General features: G+C 43.7%; 1 protein-coding gene across 1 annotated transcript in view; it reads left to right on the top strand.

Moving 5' to 3' along the window:
• The window catches only part of LOC126470049 (uncharacterized), a 68,574-nt gene that overhangs the window by 38,409 nt on the left and 12,139 nt on the right, over positions 1-18,026 (top strand). The window contains exons 4-5 of the mRNA XM_050097550.1: positions 16,073-16,153; positions 16,240-16,314. Of these exons, the coding sequence (XP_049953507.1) occupies positions 16,073-16,153; positions 16,240-16,314 (156 nt within the window). The remainder of the gene's footprint in view (positions 1-16,072; positions 16,154-16,239; positions 16,315-18,026) is intronic.

The following is an 18,026-nucleotide window of genomic DNA, read 5'->3' as shown; positions in this document are numbered from 1 at the left end:
AACCTCTTTTGCTCCAGCAGAGTTTCCTCAAAGAAATATTCCATAGTGCAAGTGTGTATGAAAAAGGATATAGTATACCGTAAGCATGAGCTCTTTACCCACACAATCCTTCAGTTTCCTAACGAGATATAAACGTCATGCCAATTTACTGCAGAGCTTTTCTGCATAGCATAATTTACTATCAGTTTATATACCTAACAATTTTACAGAATGTTCGGTTTTATTTTGTCTATTTTCATTTAATGTTGACCTATTTTCATTTGAATCAATGAGCTACCTTTTCCACCATGGAGTTGTTGATTTGTTCAGCAATATTCATATTGTAACAGATTGTGTATCTGGACCTACCTTCCACACTAAGGCCAGTGCCACACTCTAAAAGTCTTTCAGGTACTTAAAGGCAAACAAATGAAGAAATCAATAGTGACAGTGAATTTGATGGCAATGAGGAAATGATAACATCTCCTGCAATATATGATCCACTGTACCAGGACACTTGTAGAGGTTCAGCACCACACTTATAAATGCAGGCAGATTTTTAGTGTGTGATATAGGGCTAAGTAAACAAAAGACAGAACTGGTTGATTTAAGGTCACAGGAATATAATCTTCTCCATCTAACTACCAACATCATCAAATTTAGACACAGAGAAGGTATTTTTATTTTCTACTTCGCAAGCCAGTGACATTTTGTAACACTGTTGCATGCTTAATGAAAGCACTCATGTTCAGAAACGAACCACAGGAGTGGCCAATGCAAGTTTGGCTAAAGAAAGTTATGAAACTTCAGAAGATATTCTCAAATTAATTAAATACAGTGAGCATAAGTGATTCCAAAATAATTTCATTGTTACTGGGAATTCAACAAGGCTGCACAAAATACGATTGTTTCCTATGCAAGTGAGAAAGTAGTGATAGCAAAGGCCATCACATAAATAAGAAATGGCCTGAACGAAATTGGAAAGTGGGTGAAGAAAAAAAAAGTTAAATGTCAAAGCCTGGTAGCTCAAGAAGATATCCTTCTTCCATCTCTTCACATCAAACTCGGTTTAATTAAACACTCTGTAAAGGCAATGGATCAAACTGGCAGAGGGCTTGCCTATCTTCCTGAAAAATTTCCTTGTCCTACAGCAGAAAATAAATAAATAAAAGGTGTATTTGTGGGCTGTAAGGTTAGGGAACTTCAGCTAAATCAGAATTTTGGAACATATAAGTGTGAGCATGGTAAACTTTTTAAGAAAATTTCAGAAAACTTCAATGGAGGAAGAAGACGAGCTGCAAATTACAAAGAAGTAGTGGATCAGAGGATAAACACTTGTCAATATCTTGCCTGCAACATGTCTTTGACAGTACATTTCCTGGGCTCTCACAATGATTTTTCCCATGAAAACCATTGAAAGACAGTGAGAAGGGAAGTGGATGCCTACAATGTTGGCAGACTATTGCTGGAGTATCATTTGAGACAAGAAAGACACTCCATACAAGAGAACAAAATGAGATATGTAATTTTTTTATTGCCACATTTGCCCCCCGCCCCCCTCCTCTCTCTCTCTCTCTCTCTCTCTCTCTCTCTCTCTCTCTCTCTCTCTCTCTCTCTCCCTCTCTCTCCCCCCTCCTCACCCTCCTCCCCCTCTCCCCCTCCCCCTCTCCCCCTCCTCCCCTCCCCTCCCCCCAACCCTGCCTGCCTGCCTTGCCTTCCCTTTGATGAAAGTACATGCTAGAAGTGAATTCTTTTATAAGAACAGCCTCGGACATCACCCTCCTGGGCTTCCGTAATATGGCATTTAGATTATTTAACTGAAATTCTTGAATTCCGAAAAAATAAGCTAACGTTTAAATACTAATAGATTAGATAAAAATGGACATTCTGATTAAACTGTCCATGGCAGAGAAAAACTGAAAACAGCTTTTGACTGATCTTTGATATTGCTATAAAATTTACAGCTTTTAAAAGGCACAGCTCTTTCTAAATTAATCACCCAAATTTTGTGAATGGTGAATCAAGTGTTCCCAATATTCTCAATTATCTAAACAATTTGCAACAGGAGGTTCTGGGACTCAATCTACAAATGTTTCTCATCATTATTTTCTGAGCAGTGAAGAATGTTAGAACAAGATGAACTTCCACAAAAAGTAATTTCATATGATATGGTGTCAGACCTAGTGGTGTAGCAGTAAATCAAACGTGCCTGAAAACTAGAGAGATCATGGGATGAAATCCTGGATAGACCATGGAAATTTTCTGTTTACCTTTAATCTGACCTTTATCTCTTAATGATGTGAGGATTTGCCATGTACGACATGTGGTTCAGATTCCACGCCCAACTGTAAGTCCCATATTCCTAGTAGGATAACTGGAGTAGGTTGGGGACATGAAAGTCGCCGAAGTGGCACCCAGTCAAAAGATTTGCATGCGGCCGTTGAACTAAACACAGTTATTATTATTATTATTATTATTATTATTATTATTATTTGATGGAGTGCATACAAATAAACTAAACTGTCATTGTGATTGTCTGCTCTTTGACAAGAGAAACTGTGAAAGTGGTTGAGCTCGGCCTCTTCACTGTTTGAGGTATGAGATATTTCCAGTTTAGTTTTCAGTCAGTTGAAAATCTAGAAACTTGACTCTATAAATTCTGTCATAGTTGGTTGTTTCACTGTTCACTTCAGAGTTTTTGTGGCTTAAGCAACACTGTATGAAATATTTCAAGTTTGGATTGCATGAAAGAGAGCTAGCAGTAAACCAGTTGATGACTAAGGTGGTGATGTGACTGTGGCTAATAAAATTTCATTTACGTTGCTGAACTACACGCAGACAAGCAAACAAATTTTCTCTCGTGATTTCCACCTTCAGATCACTAGCATAAATCAGAAAAATCTTGTCAGAACACCTTCCCTCTTCAGATACAGCACGGACATGTTGTCATGCTGGCTACTGTGGCATGTCAATCCATTGTGAAACAGTGCTGCGGGATTAGCCGAGCGGTCTAAGGCACTGTAGTCATGGGACTGTGCGGCTGGTCCCAGCAGAGGTTCGAGTCCTCCCTCGGGCATGTGTGTGTGTGTGTTTGTGTGTGTGTGTGTGTGTGTGTGTGTGTGTGTGTGTGTGTGTGTGTGTGTGTTTGTCCTTAGGATAATTTAGGTTAAGTAATGTGTAAGCTTAGGGACTGATGACCTTAGCAGTTAAGCCCCATAAGACTTCACACACATTTGAACATTCTTTTTTTGTGAAACAGTCTGTGAATGCAAATTCTAAACGGTTTTGTAAAGAAAATGAAATTACGTGCAAGATCATCTTGTGCTCAATGTATCATTGTCAAGGAAAGTCATGGTTGGTTGGTTGCTTGGTTGGTTTCATGTACCACGGATTATTTTGCACGAGAAAGTGTAATGAAGTGGAACTAGTCTTTTTACATTTACATCGCTGATTAATTTGTAAATATGGTTACATGCTGAACATATCTAAGCCTTTCCAGTAATTCCTACCCTCCACCTATTCCCTGTTACTACAATAGAAATTCTTCTCTGTGAAGTAGAAGAAAACTTTCTCAGTTTGTTATCAAATTTTTACTCTGCTGTCTGTCAAACGTTTTGTATCATCAGGTAAGTGATCAAAAATTTTAGTTAGTGTTGTGCACCCTTTTCCGTGCTAAAGACCACCTTAATGTGGAGCAATGAATGTCATTTTACCTTGTGGTATTGTAATTATGTACCTCATTGTTCCTTTGGAACGGTAGTGGATTATTTACAACAAACTTCATGAGGGAATAAGTGTACTGTGAAGCAGTAGTCAGAATGCCCAATTCCTTAAACAAATGTCTGTAAGATGATTGTGGGCGAGCACCACGTATTATTCTTAAAACGTGTTTTTGAAGAATGATGACTTTCTTTCTTAATGATGAGTTACGCCAGAATATTAGTCCATGTAACATTATTGAGTGAAAATATGCAAAATGTGTCAACTACCTGATTTGTCTCTCCTCCAGATTTGCATTGAATCGAAGTGCAATTGTGGCTTAACTAACGTGTTTATTCCAGTTCAAAATCTTATAAACATAAGTACCTAAGCATTTTGAAGTTCTCACTCTATTTATTATTTTCTCACCATGTGTTCCACGTATCATTGTTGTAGTAATCCTAGATGTGCAGAACTGAATATGTTGTTGAGTGTGCCTAACATAATAAATTCCATAAAACTCCAATTTGGGAATACTATGATTCACACAGTCAAATGCCTTAGATAAATCACAGAAAATACCAACCAGTACTATTTTATTACTAAATAATTGTATTATTTTGTGAATGAACATGTCAGTGGCATACTCAATAGGGTAACTCTTGTGAAATCCAAACTGTTTCACTGAGGATATTACTGTTACTAAGGTGGGATACTACTTTAGAATACATCACCTCAAAAATTTTGAAAGTTGTGTCAACAGTGAAAAAGGCCAGTAGTTATTGACATCTCTCTTATCTCCTTACTTAAAAAGGGGCTTAGCAACAGCATATTATACCCTCTCTGAAAAAGATGTCTTGAGTTAGTAGTGCATTACATATTTCAGATAAGAATGGCCTTATTTTATGGGAACAAATCTTTAGTACTCTGTGAAACACTATCAAAGCCAGATGAGTTTTTATTTATGATAGAACGTGTAATTTTCTTAATTTCAGAAGGAGAAGGTGGTGATACAATTTTATGAGAGTTGCTTTTTCAAAGGTTTGCTGTGGTTTTTCTCTTGAACTGTTTGTCCCTGTGATTTCTACTACATGTAAGAAATGATTATTGAATATATTGGCTCATCATTTGTAGCCCTTCCATTCGGTTCATTAGTGATGTTATCCTGTTCTGTGGCTGATTATCTTGTCCCTTGTTTCACTACATTTCCTGTAGGCTTTAGTCTGTTGTTGGAACTACTGATTTCTGATATTAAATGCACATTGCTTGTTTTTTAATAACATTTTTAGTAATTTTGTGTAGTTTTTGTAGTGCACGACTACTCCAGATCTGTACTTGTTCTTGCCAACAGATACATTTCCTTTTTCATTTCACATGGTACTTTAATGCCTCTAGTGATTCATGGCTTTTTACATGACTGTTTAATATTATTTCTGGTTACTTCATTATGAAACCTATTTTCAAATAATAATACGAAGTTATCATGAAATAGATAAAATCTAATGTTAGCATTTGTTTTATTGTGAATGAAATTCACCTCTTGTAAACTATTCTCAAAAACATTTATCCTGGAGTCATTAGTTATTCTAACGGATTTCCACTGACAAGTATCCATACTGTAAGGCAGTATGTTATTTATCCTAACTAACTGTGCCTCATGATCACAATCATGATTTGTCACTTGGTAAACAGTTGTTTTCTTGCTTTGAGCTTCACCAAAGAAAACATTATCAATTAGAGTCCTACTGCCTTTATCCACCTTTGCTGGAAAGTTCATTACTGAGATCAAACTGTAGGATCTGATTAAGGTTTCCAGATATTTTTCTTACCAGAATCCTTCAGAAAATCTGCATTGAAGTCACCATAGACTTAACTATGTCCTCCTGTCTGATAAATAGCATAGTAACACTTCAAAATTTCACAGTGGGTATCTGTATACAGTTACAACTAAAAGTGAACTATTTTTCAATATCAGTTCACAAGCACACACTTCTGTGTTCTGATCACTAGAAAATCTACTTATCTCAGTGTTTCTGAACTTGTGTTCCATCTTAGTATATGTGACAACTCATCCTTTTCCCATATTAGTTCTGCACGAGTAAGCTATTAGAATGTAATATCTTTTACATGTAACTTACATAACCCTGTGGGTATGTGGTGCCCAGTCAGGCACGGGATGTTGATATTTTCAAAGCTCTCTAAATTTTCCAGACAAGAAGCACTTCTGCTTTATTACTCAGCCCTATAATATTTTAATGAAATAAGCTACACTTTCTTTTCTGTGCATACTTAAGCATTGTGTGAGACTCTTCTGTTATTTTGGCTTATTTCAAAACAGGGTGCCTGAATCCTGATTCTAACCTAAAAAAGTTACCTCTCTGACTCCAGTAACCATAGGGACCCTAATTTGAGTGATGCTGGGCCCCTTGTATATTTTCTGTAAGACGCACAGCCAACCTGTTCTTCCCTCTCCTATTAAGGTGTAGCCCAAGTCTAGTATATCCCCACCTCACAATTGTAGCAACAGGCACTGCACTCATATGAGATTTCATTCCAGTCACCAGCAGCCTGCTCAACTCAGATGTTCACATGACTCACTGCAGTGTTAATCCAGGATTGGTCATGGTATTTTAGGACCTCATCAAAACTCATACCTGTGTGTGTGTGTGTGTGTGTGTGTGTGTGTGTGTGTGTGTGTGTGTGTGGGGGGGGGGGGGGGGGGGGGGGGCGTACGGTTGTAGTTGCTACTCGCTACTCTTCTATTTGTTCCAGGTCATCCTTAATATGTGAGAGTGGCTGGAAATGAGACAGAATAAACTTTGGCTGTTTAAACTGATGATTTGACTGGCATACTGCCATCCCGAAAGAGTGATTTGCTCTCAACTCTGTCATCCACAGAGTGTAGCACCTAAATGATTTTTTCCTACATAATTGAAAATCGTGCTTCAGAAAAAAATCATCCTGTCATATGTGGAAATATCCTAATTGTTCCTCCTTTTGTTGCTATAAATAACAAACATTCAAAATCAAAGAGCTCAGACCATTCTCACTACCCTTACATCAGTTTATTCTCACATCTTCCAGCCTGGCAGCTACTAAACGTGTTGAAAATTGTGAGACTATAAGAATGTGTGAAAGGCAACATTTTTAACTTTCCACCACAATACAGAAGTGCAAACTATACATGAGGACTATTCGGAAAGGAAGGAATGACAGGTCGTGAAATGGAAACCACAGTGAAAATCAAAACGGTTTTATCTGCAACAGTTATCTACAACTTCCAGCTACTTATCTCTATAGTCGCCGATCCGACTTAGGCGTTTGTCGTAGCATTGTACCAACTTTCCAATACCCTCGTTATAGAAGGCAGCCGCCAGTGCTTTCCGCCAATTCTCTACACTGGCCTACAGCTCGTCGTCTGTGCCAAAATGTTGTCTTCATAGCCGGCAGTTCATGTGAGCAGAGATGAAACTCAGAGGGAGACAATTACAGGCTGTATTGTGGGTAATCAAACATTTCCAATTGAAGACGATGCCGGATCGTCTTCATTGCCCCTCCAGGATGCGGCTGAGAATTGTCTTGAAGAAGAAAACACTTTTACAGTTATGTAGTATTGGCTGCATAGCTTCAGGCAAAATTTCTCACCAGGCCCTTTTACTTGGTGGGAGACACTATTGTTCTAGGTATCTTTATGTGCTCCCTGTGTGCTCAGAACTAAAAAGAACGACATAACGCAATCGATGGGCATACTAGAGACACTGCCCAACACACCTGTGCAAAACTTCATCAGATTTTCACTGTGATTTCCATTTTGCCACCGATTGTTCCTTACTTTCCGGTTGGTTGGTTGGTTGGTTGGTTGGTTGGTTGGTTTGGGGGATTAAAGGGACCAGACTGCTATGGTCATCAGTCCCTTACTTTCCGAATAACCCTCGTAGTTTCAGAAATGTTTTTGTGGATATTGTCTCTCTGATTGCTCTAGATACTTGCAGCTGTTTGTAGGTATTCCATTTGAATAGCTTTTGTAAGGTGTGCTGTGCTGTGGGTGGTTTTTGCATTGATAGGACTCTTCAGTGGTGGTATTCTTCTGAGTAGCATTTTTTTTTTTTTTTTTTTTTTTTAGTAAGACAATGGTGCTCGTAGTTGAAGGTAAACAGATTAAAAATTCTTATGAATTGACTTTCTGTACACCTGTACCGTACGTACAGCTAAGTGAAATGTGTGCACACAGTTCCCAAATGATGAATTTGTTTGTGGCTGTACTTTTCTGTACTAAAATAATATTCATTTGGAATATCAAAGTGTAAGTAGCAGCAAACAGTGCACAAAGTATGTGTGATGCTGTTAATAATCACTGAAAAAAATGGCTCGGAGCACTATGGGACTTAACTTCTGAGGTCATCAGTCCCCTAGAACTTAGAACTACTTAAACCTAACTAACCTAAGGACACCACACACATCCATGTCAGAGGCACCCCCCTGCGGGTCCGGGGTAAGAATAGGCCCGAGGTATTCCTGCCTGTCGTAAGAGGTGACTAAAAGGAGTTTCAACCGTTTCGGCATTCCATGTGATGGTCCCCCTTGGGGTTTGACCTCCTTTTTTCAAAATTCTACAGAAGTACGAGCCTTTTGGGGAAGGACGCCTTACATAGTGTATCACTGGTCCTCAGTGCATTAAGACCTTGGCACTCAGCATTGTAACGGCGTTGTAACCACACCCACTATTCTTCCAATTGGGCCTAAACGCCTGATGGGTTGCGCACGTTCCGCCCATAGTGCGTCCCCATCTGCACCTACGATCATGATGGACTTTCCATGGCACCCGAAATCCAGCGCGGTAGCCAGCCCGTTGTGGTGGGGTCGTCATGTACCCTCTAGGTTGTAGCCTCCTGACAACACAGGGATCGTACTGCCGATACCTGAGCTGCACCCTCCCCACGTCGGCCAAGGAGTAGATGCCCATCTCCTTGGGACATCGGGACTCCCGGCAACGGTCATCCTGCCAGCTGGCCCTTGCTGAGGCTGGGTGGCGCCCGTGGGGAGAGCCCCTGGTCGGAGTGGGTGGTATCGGGGCGGACGTTTCGCAGATGAAACGTCAACATGTATCAGGTCGCTCTGCGGCCGAGTCTTTTAAAAGGAAAGGTACTGTCTCTGGTTCTGGTTCTCCTGCCCTTTCCCCCTTGGCCACTCCCTGGGAGGAAGGACAGGCCCGCCGGCTTGGGGCGAAGTACTTCCCCCGCTATTTAGTCTGTTCTCGGACCGATGGGGGGACGTTCGCCACCTCCAAGCCCATGTTCTTTGTCCAGCACATAGAGGACATCTTCGGGGAAATCGAGGCTCTCAGTAAAATGCGTTCGGGGTCCGTTCTTATAAAGACCGCTTCCGCCACACAGTCGGCGGCGCTCGAGGCGTGCGACCGACTAGGGGACATCCCAGTGTCCATTGTCATGCATCTGGCACTGCATAGGACGCAGGGGGTTATTGTTCATCGGGACCTCCTACTGCAATCTGATGAGGAGCTCAGGGCCAACCTGGAGCGCCGAGGCGTGCATTTCGTCCGGCGAGTTCAGCGCGGCCCCAGAGACCGTCGCATCGACACCGGAGCCTTTATCCTCGCCTTCGAGGGGGACGTTCTCCCGGAGAAGGTAAAGGTGATGTGCTACCGGTGCGACGTGCGACCTTACGTCCCGCCTCGTATGCGCTGTTTTCGGTGTTTGCGCTTTGGGCACATGTCGTCACGGTGTGAGGCTGAGCCCCTGTGTCGCGATTGTGGACGTCCTCTTCGTGAGGAACATACCTGCACCCCACCACCTCGGTGCGTCAATTGTCCTGGCATCCACTCGCCTAGATCTTTAGACTGTCCCGCATATCAGAAGGAGAAGAAGATTCAAGAAATAAAAATTTTGGGTCGTCTCTCTTATTCTGAGGCCAGGAAGAGGTATGACCGCCTCCATCCTGTGACATTGACAACTTTGTTTGCCTCAGTCGTGTCCACTCCTTCCACAGTATCCTCACCCCTATACTGTCCCCCCTCCACCTCCTCACCCCATCCGGGGTCTATGCCTCCGCCTCCCAAATCCCTCCCTTCCAAATCCTCCTCCCTCGCGGCCCCTGCCCCAGGGGCCACCCTTCCTCCTCGTCCCCCTCCGCCGCCTGAGAAGCGATCCTCTTTTCAGGCGTCCAGCGGGGAAACGTTCCGGAACCCGGCTTCTGAGGTCTGGTGTTCCAAAACGGACCCCGCGCGTGAGGACCTTCGGGTCCAGCCCACCATCCCCGTGCCTCGTCGGACTTCCAAGAAGGCCTCCAAGAAGAATTCTTTATCCCCCTCTCCACCCCGGTGCGTTTCGTCTGACGCTCTATCCGCGAGTCGCTGCTCCCGGCCGTCCTCAGTTTCGCCGGGACGCTCTGCTGCCAGGCGCTCAGCTGGCCTCTCGTCGGCGAATGATGCTGCCCCTCCTATGCAACCCGGGAAAGTGGCCGCAGCTGGCGACGACTCGATGGAACAGGATACGCCTCCCGCCGGTTGTAGCATTGTTCCCTCGAAACCTGGCCCTCCGCGGCCGTCGAGGTGACCAGCTCTTCACCCGTTTCGTTCCCCCCCCTTTTTTCTGACTAGCGATGGCTTTGTTACATTGGAACATCAGAGGTATTCGATCTGATTGGGAGGAATTACAACTGCTCCTCCGCCTGCACTGTCCGCTCGTCCTTGGTCTCCAGGAAACCAAGTTGCGCCCAACTGACCGTATTGCTTTTACCCACTATACCTCGGAGCAGACTGATTTCACCCCTGCGGACGGTATTCCAGCTCACGGTGGGGTCATGTTGCTCGTTCGGGACGATGTCTATTACCATCCCATCCCATTGACCACCCCACTCCAAGCAATAGCTGTCCGTATTACTCTTTCTGCCTTTACTTTTTCTGTTTGTACCATCTACACTCCATTGTCATCCGCAGTTAGTCGAGCTGACATGATGCACCTGATTGTTCAGCTTCCTCCGCCGTTTTTATTGTTTGTCGACTTCAATGCCCATCATCCCCTTTGGGGCTCTCCTGCATCCTGTCAGAGAGGCTCCCTCTTGGCGGATGTTTTCAACCATCTCAATCTTGTCTGCCTCAATACTGGCGCCCCGACTTTCCTCTCGGACTCCACTCATACCTACTCCCACTTGGACCTCTCGATCTGTTCTACCACTCTTGCCCATCGGTTTGAGTGGTATGTCCTTTTTGACACTTATTCGAGCGACCACTTCCCCTGTGTCGTTCGTCTCCTACACCACACCCCATCCCCACGTCCTTCGAGCTGGAACATACCGAAAGCTGACTGGGGACTTTACTCCTCCCTGGCGACCTTTCCGGACCACGATTTTCTCAGTTGTGACAGTCAGGTCGAATACCTCACGGCTGTTATCATCAATGCTGCCAAACGTTCCATTCCTCATACTACCTCTTCTTCACGTCGCGTTTCCGTCCCCTGGTGGAATGAGGCTTGTCGAGACGCTATCCGTGCTCGACGACGTGCTTTACGCACCTTTTGCCGCCATCCTACGTGGGCGAATTGTATTGGATACAAACGACTCAGAGCGCAATGCCGTAGAGTCATCAAAGACAGCAAAAAAGCTTGTTGGGCCTCTTTCACCAGCTCCTTTCACAGTTTTACTCCCTCTTCTGTCGTCTGGGGTGGCCCGCGCCGGCTGTCGGGCATTAAGGCCCACTCCTCGGTACCTGGCCTGACTTCAGGTACTGAGGTCCTTTTTGATCCTGTGGATGTCTCCAACGTCTTCGGCCTCTTTTTTGCGGAGGTTTCAAGCTCCGCCCATTACCACCCTGCCTTCCTTCCCAGGAAAGAGGCAGAAGAGGCTCGGCGTCCTTCCTTCCACTCGCTGAATCTGGAAAATTATAATGCCCCCTTTACTATGCGGGAACTCGAACGTGCACTTGCACTGTCCCGGTCCTCTGCTCCGGGGCCAGATGCCATTCACATTCAGATGCTGGCCCACATTTCTCCGGCAGACAAAAGCTTCCTTCTTCGTACCTACAATCGCGTCTGGACCGAAGGTCAAGCCCCATGTGTTGGCGTGACGCCGTCATTGTTCCTATACCCAAACCCGGGAAGGATAGACACCTTCCCTCTAGTTACCGCCCCATTTCTCTTACAAGCTGTGTCTGTAAGGTGATGGAGCGTATGGTTAACGCTCGGTTAGTTTGGATTCTTGAATCTCGACGGCTACTTACCAATGTTCAATGCGGCTTTCGTCACCGCCGCTCTGCTGTTGACCACCTTGTGACCTTGTCGACATTCATCATGAACAACTTTTTGCGAAAGCGCCAAACGGTAGCCGTGTTCTTCGATTTGGAGAAGGCTTATGATACCTGTTGGAGAGGAGGTATCCTCCGTACTATGCACAGGTGGGGTCTACGCGGTCGCTTGCCCCTTTTTATTGATTCCTTTTTAACAGATCGCAAGTTTAGGGTACGTGTGGGTTCCGTATTGTCCGACGTCTTCCTCCAGGAGAACGGAGTGCCTCAGGGCTCCGTCTTGAGTGTAGCCCTTTTTGCCATAGCGATCAATCCAATTATGGATTGCATTCCACCTAATGTCTCAGGCTCTCTTTTTGTCGATGACTTCGCGATCTACTGCAGTGCCCAGAGAACATGCCTCCTGGAGCGCTACCTTCAGCGTTGTCTAGACAGCCTATACTCATGGAGTGTGGCTAATGGCTTCCGGTTCTCTGAAGAGAAGACGGTTTGCATCAACTTTTGGCGATATAAAGCGTTCCTTCTGCCATCCTTACATCTCGGTCCCGTTGTTCTCCCATTCGTGGAAACAAATAAGTTTCTAGGGCTCACACTGGACAGGAAACTTTGTTGGTCTCCACACGTCTCTTATTTGGCTGCCCGTTGTACACGTTCCCTTAATGTCCTCAGAGTTCTCAGTGGTTCATCTTGGGGAGCGGATCGCACTGTCCTGCTTCGCTTGTATCGGTCCATAGTCCGATCGAAGCTGGATTATGGGAGCATCTTCTATTCGTCTGCTCGGCCATCCTTCTTACGCCATCTCAACTCCATCCACCATAGGGGGTTATGTCTTGCGACCGGAGCCTTCTACACTAGTGCCGTCGAGAGTCTTTATGCTGAAGCTGCCGAATTACCATTGACCTACTGGCGCGACGTACTGCTTTGTCGGTATGCCTGCCGGCTGTTGTCAATGCCCGACCACCCCTCTTATCACTCCTTCTCCGCCGATTCTCTCGACCGTCAGTATGGGTTGTATGTGTCTGCCCTGCTGCCCCCTGGAGTCAGCTTTCATCGCCTGCTTCGACAATTGGATTTTGCCCTCCCTACCACCTTCAGAGAGGGTGAGAGCCTGACTCCACCTTGGCTCCAGGCTCCGGTTCATATTTATCTCGACCTCAGCTCTCTCCCGAAGGAGGGTACTCCGGCTGCAGTGTATTGCTCACGGTTTGTCAAACTTCGTGCGCGACTTGCCTTTATTTACACTGATGGCTCCAAAACTGACGATGGTGTCGGCTGTGCCTTTGTCGTCGGGGCCGTCACCTTTAAATACCGGCTCCTCGACCAATGTTCTAGCTTTCTGGCCGAGCTTTTTGCTCTCCATCAGGCCGTTCAGTATGCCCGCCGCCACCGCCATTCATCGTATGTACTCTGCTCTGATTCACTCAGTGCTCTTCAGAGCCTTGGAGCTCCTTATCCGGTCCATCCCTTGGTGCAATGGATCCAGCAGTCCCTCCATTCTTTTGCTGATGGTGGCTCTCCTGTCAGCTTTCTGTGGGTTCCCGGCCATGTAGGAGTGCCTGGGAATGAGGCTGCTGATGCTGCAGCCAAGGCTGCAGTCCTCCTGCCTCAGCCCGCCTCCCATTGTGTCCCGTCATCTGATGTTAGTGGGGTTGTTTGTAAGAGGCTTGTGGCGTTGTGCTGGGATGCTTGGTCCTCACTTTAAGGAAACAAGCTCCGGGAAGTAAAGCCGTTCCCAACTGCTTGGACAACCTCCTCTCGACTATCTCGGTGAGAAGAGGTCCTTCTGACCAGGTTGCGGATTGGGCATTGCCGGTTTAGCCACCGCTACCTGCTCTCCGGTGCCCCAGCCCTGCAGTGCCCTTGTGGTCATGTATTAACAGTGCGCCATGTTTTATTGTCGTGTCCCCGTTTTAGTCAATCTCGTGTTGTCCTGTCTCTGCCATCTACTTTACAGGATATTTTAGCTGATGACGCTCGAACAGCTGCTCGTGTTCTTCGTTTTATTACTTTGACTGGCTTATCCAAAGACATCTAACTCTTTCACTTATTTTATCTGCATCTTTGTAAGAACTTTCTGGTGCCCCCCCCCCCCCCCCCCCCCACCCACCCACCTTGAGTTTTACTAGATTCTATGTGCTCTAACAATTGTGACTGGGTGCTAATGACCTCAGTAGTTGAGCGCCCTTAAACCCCCAAAAAAAAAAAAAAATGCCCGAGGCAGGATTCGAACCTGCGACTGTAGTGGTCGCGCGGTTCCAGACTGTAGCGACTAGAACCGCTCAGCCACTTCGGCCGGCTAATAATCACTGAGCTCCATAGAATGTGAATGGTGCTGTTCTTATAAGGCTCTTACTCAATAAGGTGGCAAATTAGTCAAGTCCCTTGACTCTTATTCAGGAGTAGTGAAGTTCAAATTTGTGTCCAAAAAGTAGCATTCTAAAACAAAATTAATGAAGAGCACCATTGTCCATAAATGTGCAAACTAGTGTAAATATTGCTATACACACTGAATGCTCGTTTCTGGTGAAGAATAAACAGGACTAATCTCCTAGCATAATGGCACCTTCATAAAGCTGTGGGTACGCAGTGTTCAATGACACCATTTGGTTCCTGCAGTGAAATCTAACCATTGTTAAGGAATATAACTGTGGAACCCAATCAAAAAGTGTGTAACATCAATTATCAGTCATTGACATGCAGTGTAGCCAGTAACTACACTTGACTGAACCTTAGGGATGCTGAATCATTGCTTTCCACTGTCTGAACAGTGGAGCTCAAAACTGTTAATAATAAAGAAAGTGTGTGGTACAATTCTTTGCTGGAGAACTGGGTGCAATGGTTATCACAGTGGTTTTTAGTTTGTGAGAAGTGGGATCCAAATCCCTGTCCATCTATTCGGATTTAGGTTCAGATATTCCATGGTTTTCTAAATCATTAAGGCAAATGTGGATTGGTTGCTTTGGAAAGGAAGCCGCTGACTCCCTTCTGTATCTTTGTCTCGTCAGAGCTTATGGTGTAACTTGCGTTACCTTGTAACTAACTAATGGGGGATTAAACCGTAATCTTCCTTCCTTTTTGTTTAATGCGGATGAATTATTCTGTGGAGAATAACTTTTAAGAACTGACAGGTTGGTATTTGGTATGGTCCATTCTGAAATGCCTTCACAGTGTGAATAATACACGACTGCCAATCAGTGGCACACCCGCAACCAGCCCTGCTGATTTAGGTTTTCCATGATTGTGCTAAATTGCTTCAGGCAAATGCCGGGATGGTTCCTTTGAAAGGACACGCCTGACTTCCTTCCCCATACTTTCCCAATCCACTGGGACTGATGACCTTGTTCAGTCCCCCCCCCCCCTCCCCTCTAACCCACCCCCACCCACCCACCCACCTCTCAGCCAACCAACCAGTGGCACACATTTGGCCCCCATGACCCTCACTATTTGCACTTTGTTCAGTTCACATAATGTGATACAAACAGTTCTGGTGAAAGACTTTTGCATGAAAACTGAAAGTGATATTACTTACAACCACAGTTTCAAGTCAGCCTGGCCTGTTTGATCTTTACACATTGAAGATGGCAACAAATGCTGTACATATTGGTGTGTTTCGGTTCCTTATCAAGATGTGTATTTTGTAAATCCCTCACTTTTGAACATCAAATGTGAAATTTGTCCAAAATCTCATGATCAAATAACAAAATTTGAAAATCTGTAATGAGCATACTGTGCTTTTGTTAATTGTTCATTTTTGTCTGCTGTGACTGTTACAACAAAAAAACACAGGCCTTTATAGTTTTGGATTTTATATAATATCAGACATCCTGTATTTTACTGCAGTTTCCAAGAATTAATAAAGTTCATCAATAATAGTAGGTATGTTGAAAACTATTCCATTTGTTTAATTGTGTTATGAAGGCAACTGTTAGCTATACACAGCTTGCTTCAAATGCAGGTTTGGGACAGGAATGGTGTGGACAACAGTAATGCTTTGTTGAGACAGTGTGGTGCAGTTTTGTAATTTAATTGTGTGATAATTGGATGTAAATTTGAGAGGGGCACTGCTAGCCTGAAATCATATACAGATTTTCTGTAAAAAAAAATTAATTAATTAATTAATTTATCTGTTCATTTCAGGTAAAATTGTACTTCCAGACAAAAGAGTTAAACCTGCTGATCCAAATAAGAAAACAACAAATGGGACTGAATCCCTTGAAGGTAATGCTTCTTAATATTTAAATCTTTTACGTGCAAAATATTCCAATTGTGTACAGTTAATGAATAGAACTTTCTGTCCATTTCAGGTAAGACCGTTGTTCCAGATAAACAGTCAAAATCTACCGCAGCAAACAAGAAACAGGAGACAGAGCCATTGGAAGGTAGTACTACTTAAATTTAATTTTTGTCTCCATTAGAAACTTTTTATGTTCAATTTTTATTATGGCCTATTGAATAAGTGTGTGCATTTTTTATTTAGAATGCTGCAAAATCACACCTCTTTCATTTCAGTATGATGCCTCAGCCAAACAACAATATTTTCTAAAGCTTTTCAGTATGTCTTGTCTTGCAGCTTTCACATAGTGAAGAAAAAAGACAGATTTTATTTTTTGCACCAAAGTTGCTATTTATTGGTTAACTAGTTTCATTCTGTGTGTGGGCAGTTCTAGAGTTGTATTTGACAGATAATACGAAAAAGAAAAGCAGTAACCAGAAACAGAACTTTATTTGCACAACACTATCAAAAACTAAAGGCACATAATGCCTTAATATTAAAAGCAGGCAAAGATATTAGGATTCTCTTGGTGAAGAAAACTGAGTATATAAGTAAAACACAAGAATTATTTAAGGCAAAATGCAAATATCATACATATAGATAAAGACTGCACAAACAGATTCAGACACTTAATAGAAAGTGATAAAGAAATCTGAATTTCTCTTAACACAAAAAGAACATAATAGGTACATAGTCACCAACCCACAATGCTCCAAGCTAAGAGCACACAAATCCGGAACAACAAATTATTTTCTCGGATGTAACTAATCTATACGGCAATGAGCCCGTTGATGACCGTTGACCTGGAAGAAACCTCTTGAAACATAGAAAAATGTAAGAAACAGGAGACTATGAATTAGTAGAACTACTAACCATAATTTTATCCCACAACTATTTTAGCTTCAGTGGCCAAATATTCTTACAGAAAGAGGGTCTTGTGATTGGTAGCTGCCTGTGTGGCACACTAGCATATATATTTCTAGACCACCAAAAAAATAAATTCTTTGAAGAACAAGACCGCTGGTGAAGAAAAGTAGTACACTATCTAAGATACATAAATTACACCATCACTGTATTTAGCAGATCAGTGAAGGAAGTTAGCAACAATATACACAAAATATCACCTTCGCAATCAAACACCTATTTAACCATGATATTACCTTCCTTAATTTAACTGTCATGAACACTGATTAAGTACATACTTTCAGTATCTTCCACAAGCTGACATTTACAGACATTGTCATTCGTAATAACTCATCGCTTTTGGAACCACTGTCCTGAGTCGTTATGCTAGCCATCTGTCTTCCATGTATGCTAATCCGGCCCATGACATTTTTTTCAACGCCTCCTTGGATTTAGGGTATGCAGGCCGCCTTTCCTCCCTACTACCACCGGGAGTCCGCTTCTGTCAACTGCTCCATTCTCTTTCCTTCCGCTTTCCTAAAACTTTGTTGACAACTTGGGGTACAGCACCGCCTTGGCTCCATCCCCGGACCTGCCTGCTCCGTGACCTTTGTCAGTTTCCCAAGGACGGAACCCCTTCACTTGTTTATCGTCGGGCATTTTCTGCTCTATGTGCACAACTGAAGGAAGCCACATTTATTTACACTGATGGCTCAAAAACATCGTTTGGTGTAGGGAGTGCCTATATTGTTGGCGACACCCCAAATCGATTTCAGCTTCCCGACCAGTGTTCGGTTTATACTGCGGAGCTTTACGCTGTTCTCCAGGCTGTCCAATACATCCGTCGCCATCAGCGGATACAATATGTTATCTATTCAGATTCTCTCAGCTCTCTCCTCAATCTCCAAGCTCTAT

The sequence above is a fragment of the Schistocerca serialis genome, chromosome 3, assembly GCF_023864345.2.
Source record: "Schistocerca serialis cubense isolate TAMUIC-IGC-003099 chromosome 3, iqSchSeri2.2, whole genome shotgun sequence".
Classification (NCBI taxonomy): domain Eukaryota; kingdom Metazoa; phylum Arthropoda; class Insecta; order Orthoptera; family Acrididae; genus Schistocerca; species Schistocerca serialis.
This window is presented reverse-complemented; position numbering and strand designations above follow the sequence as displayed.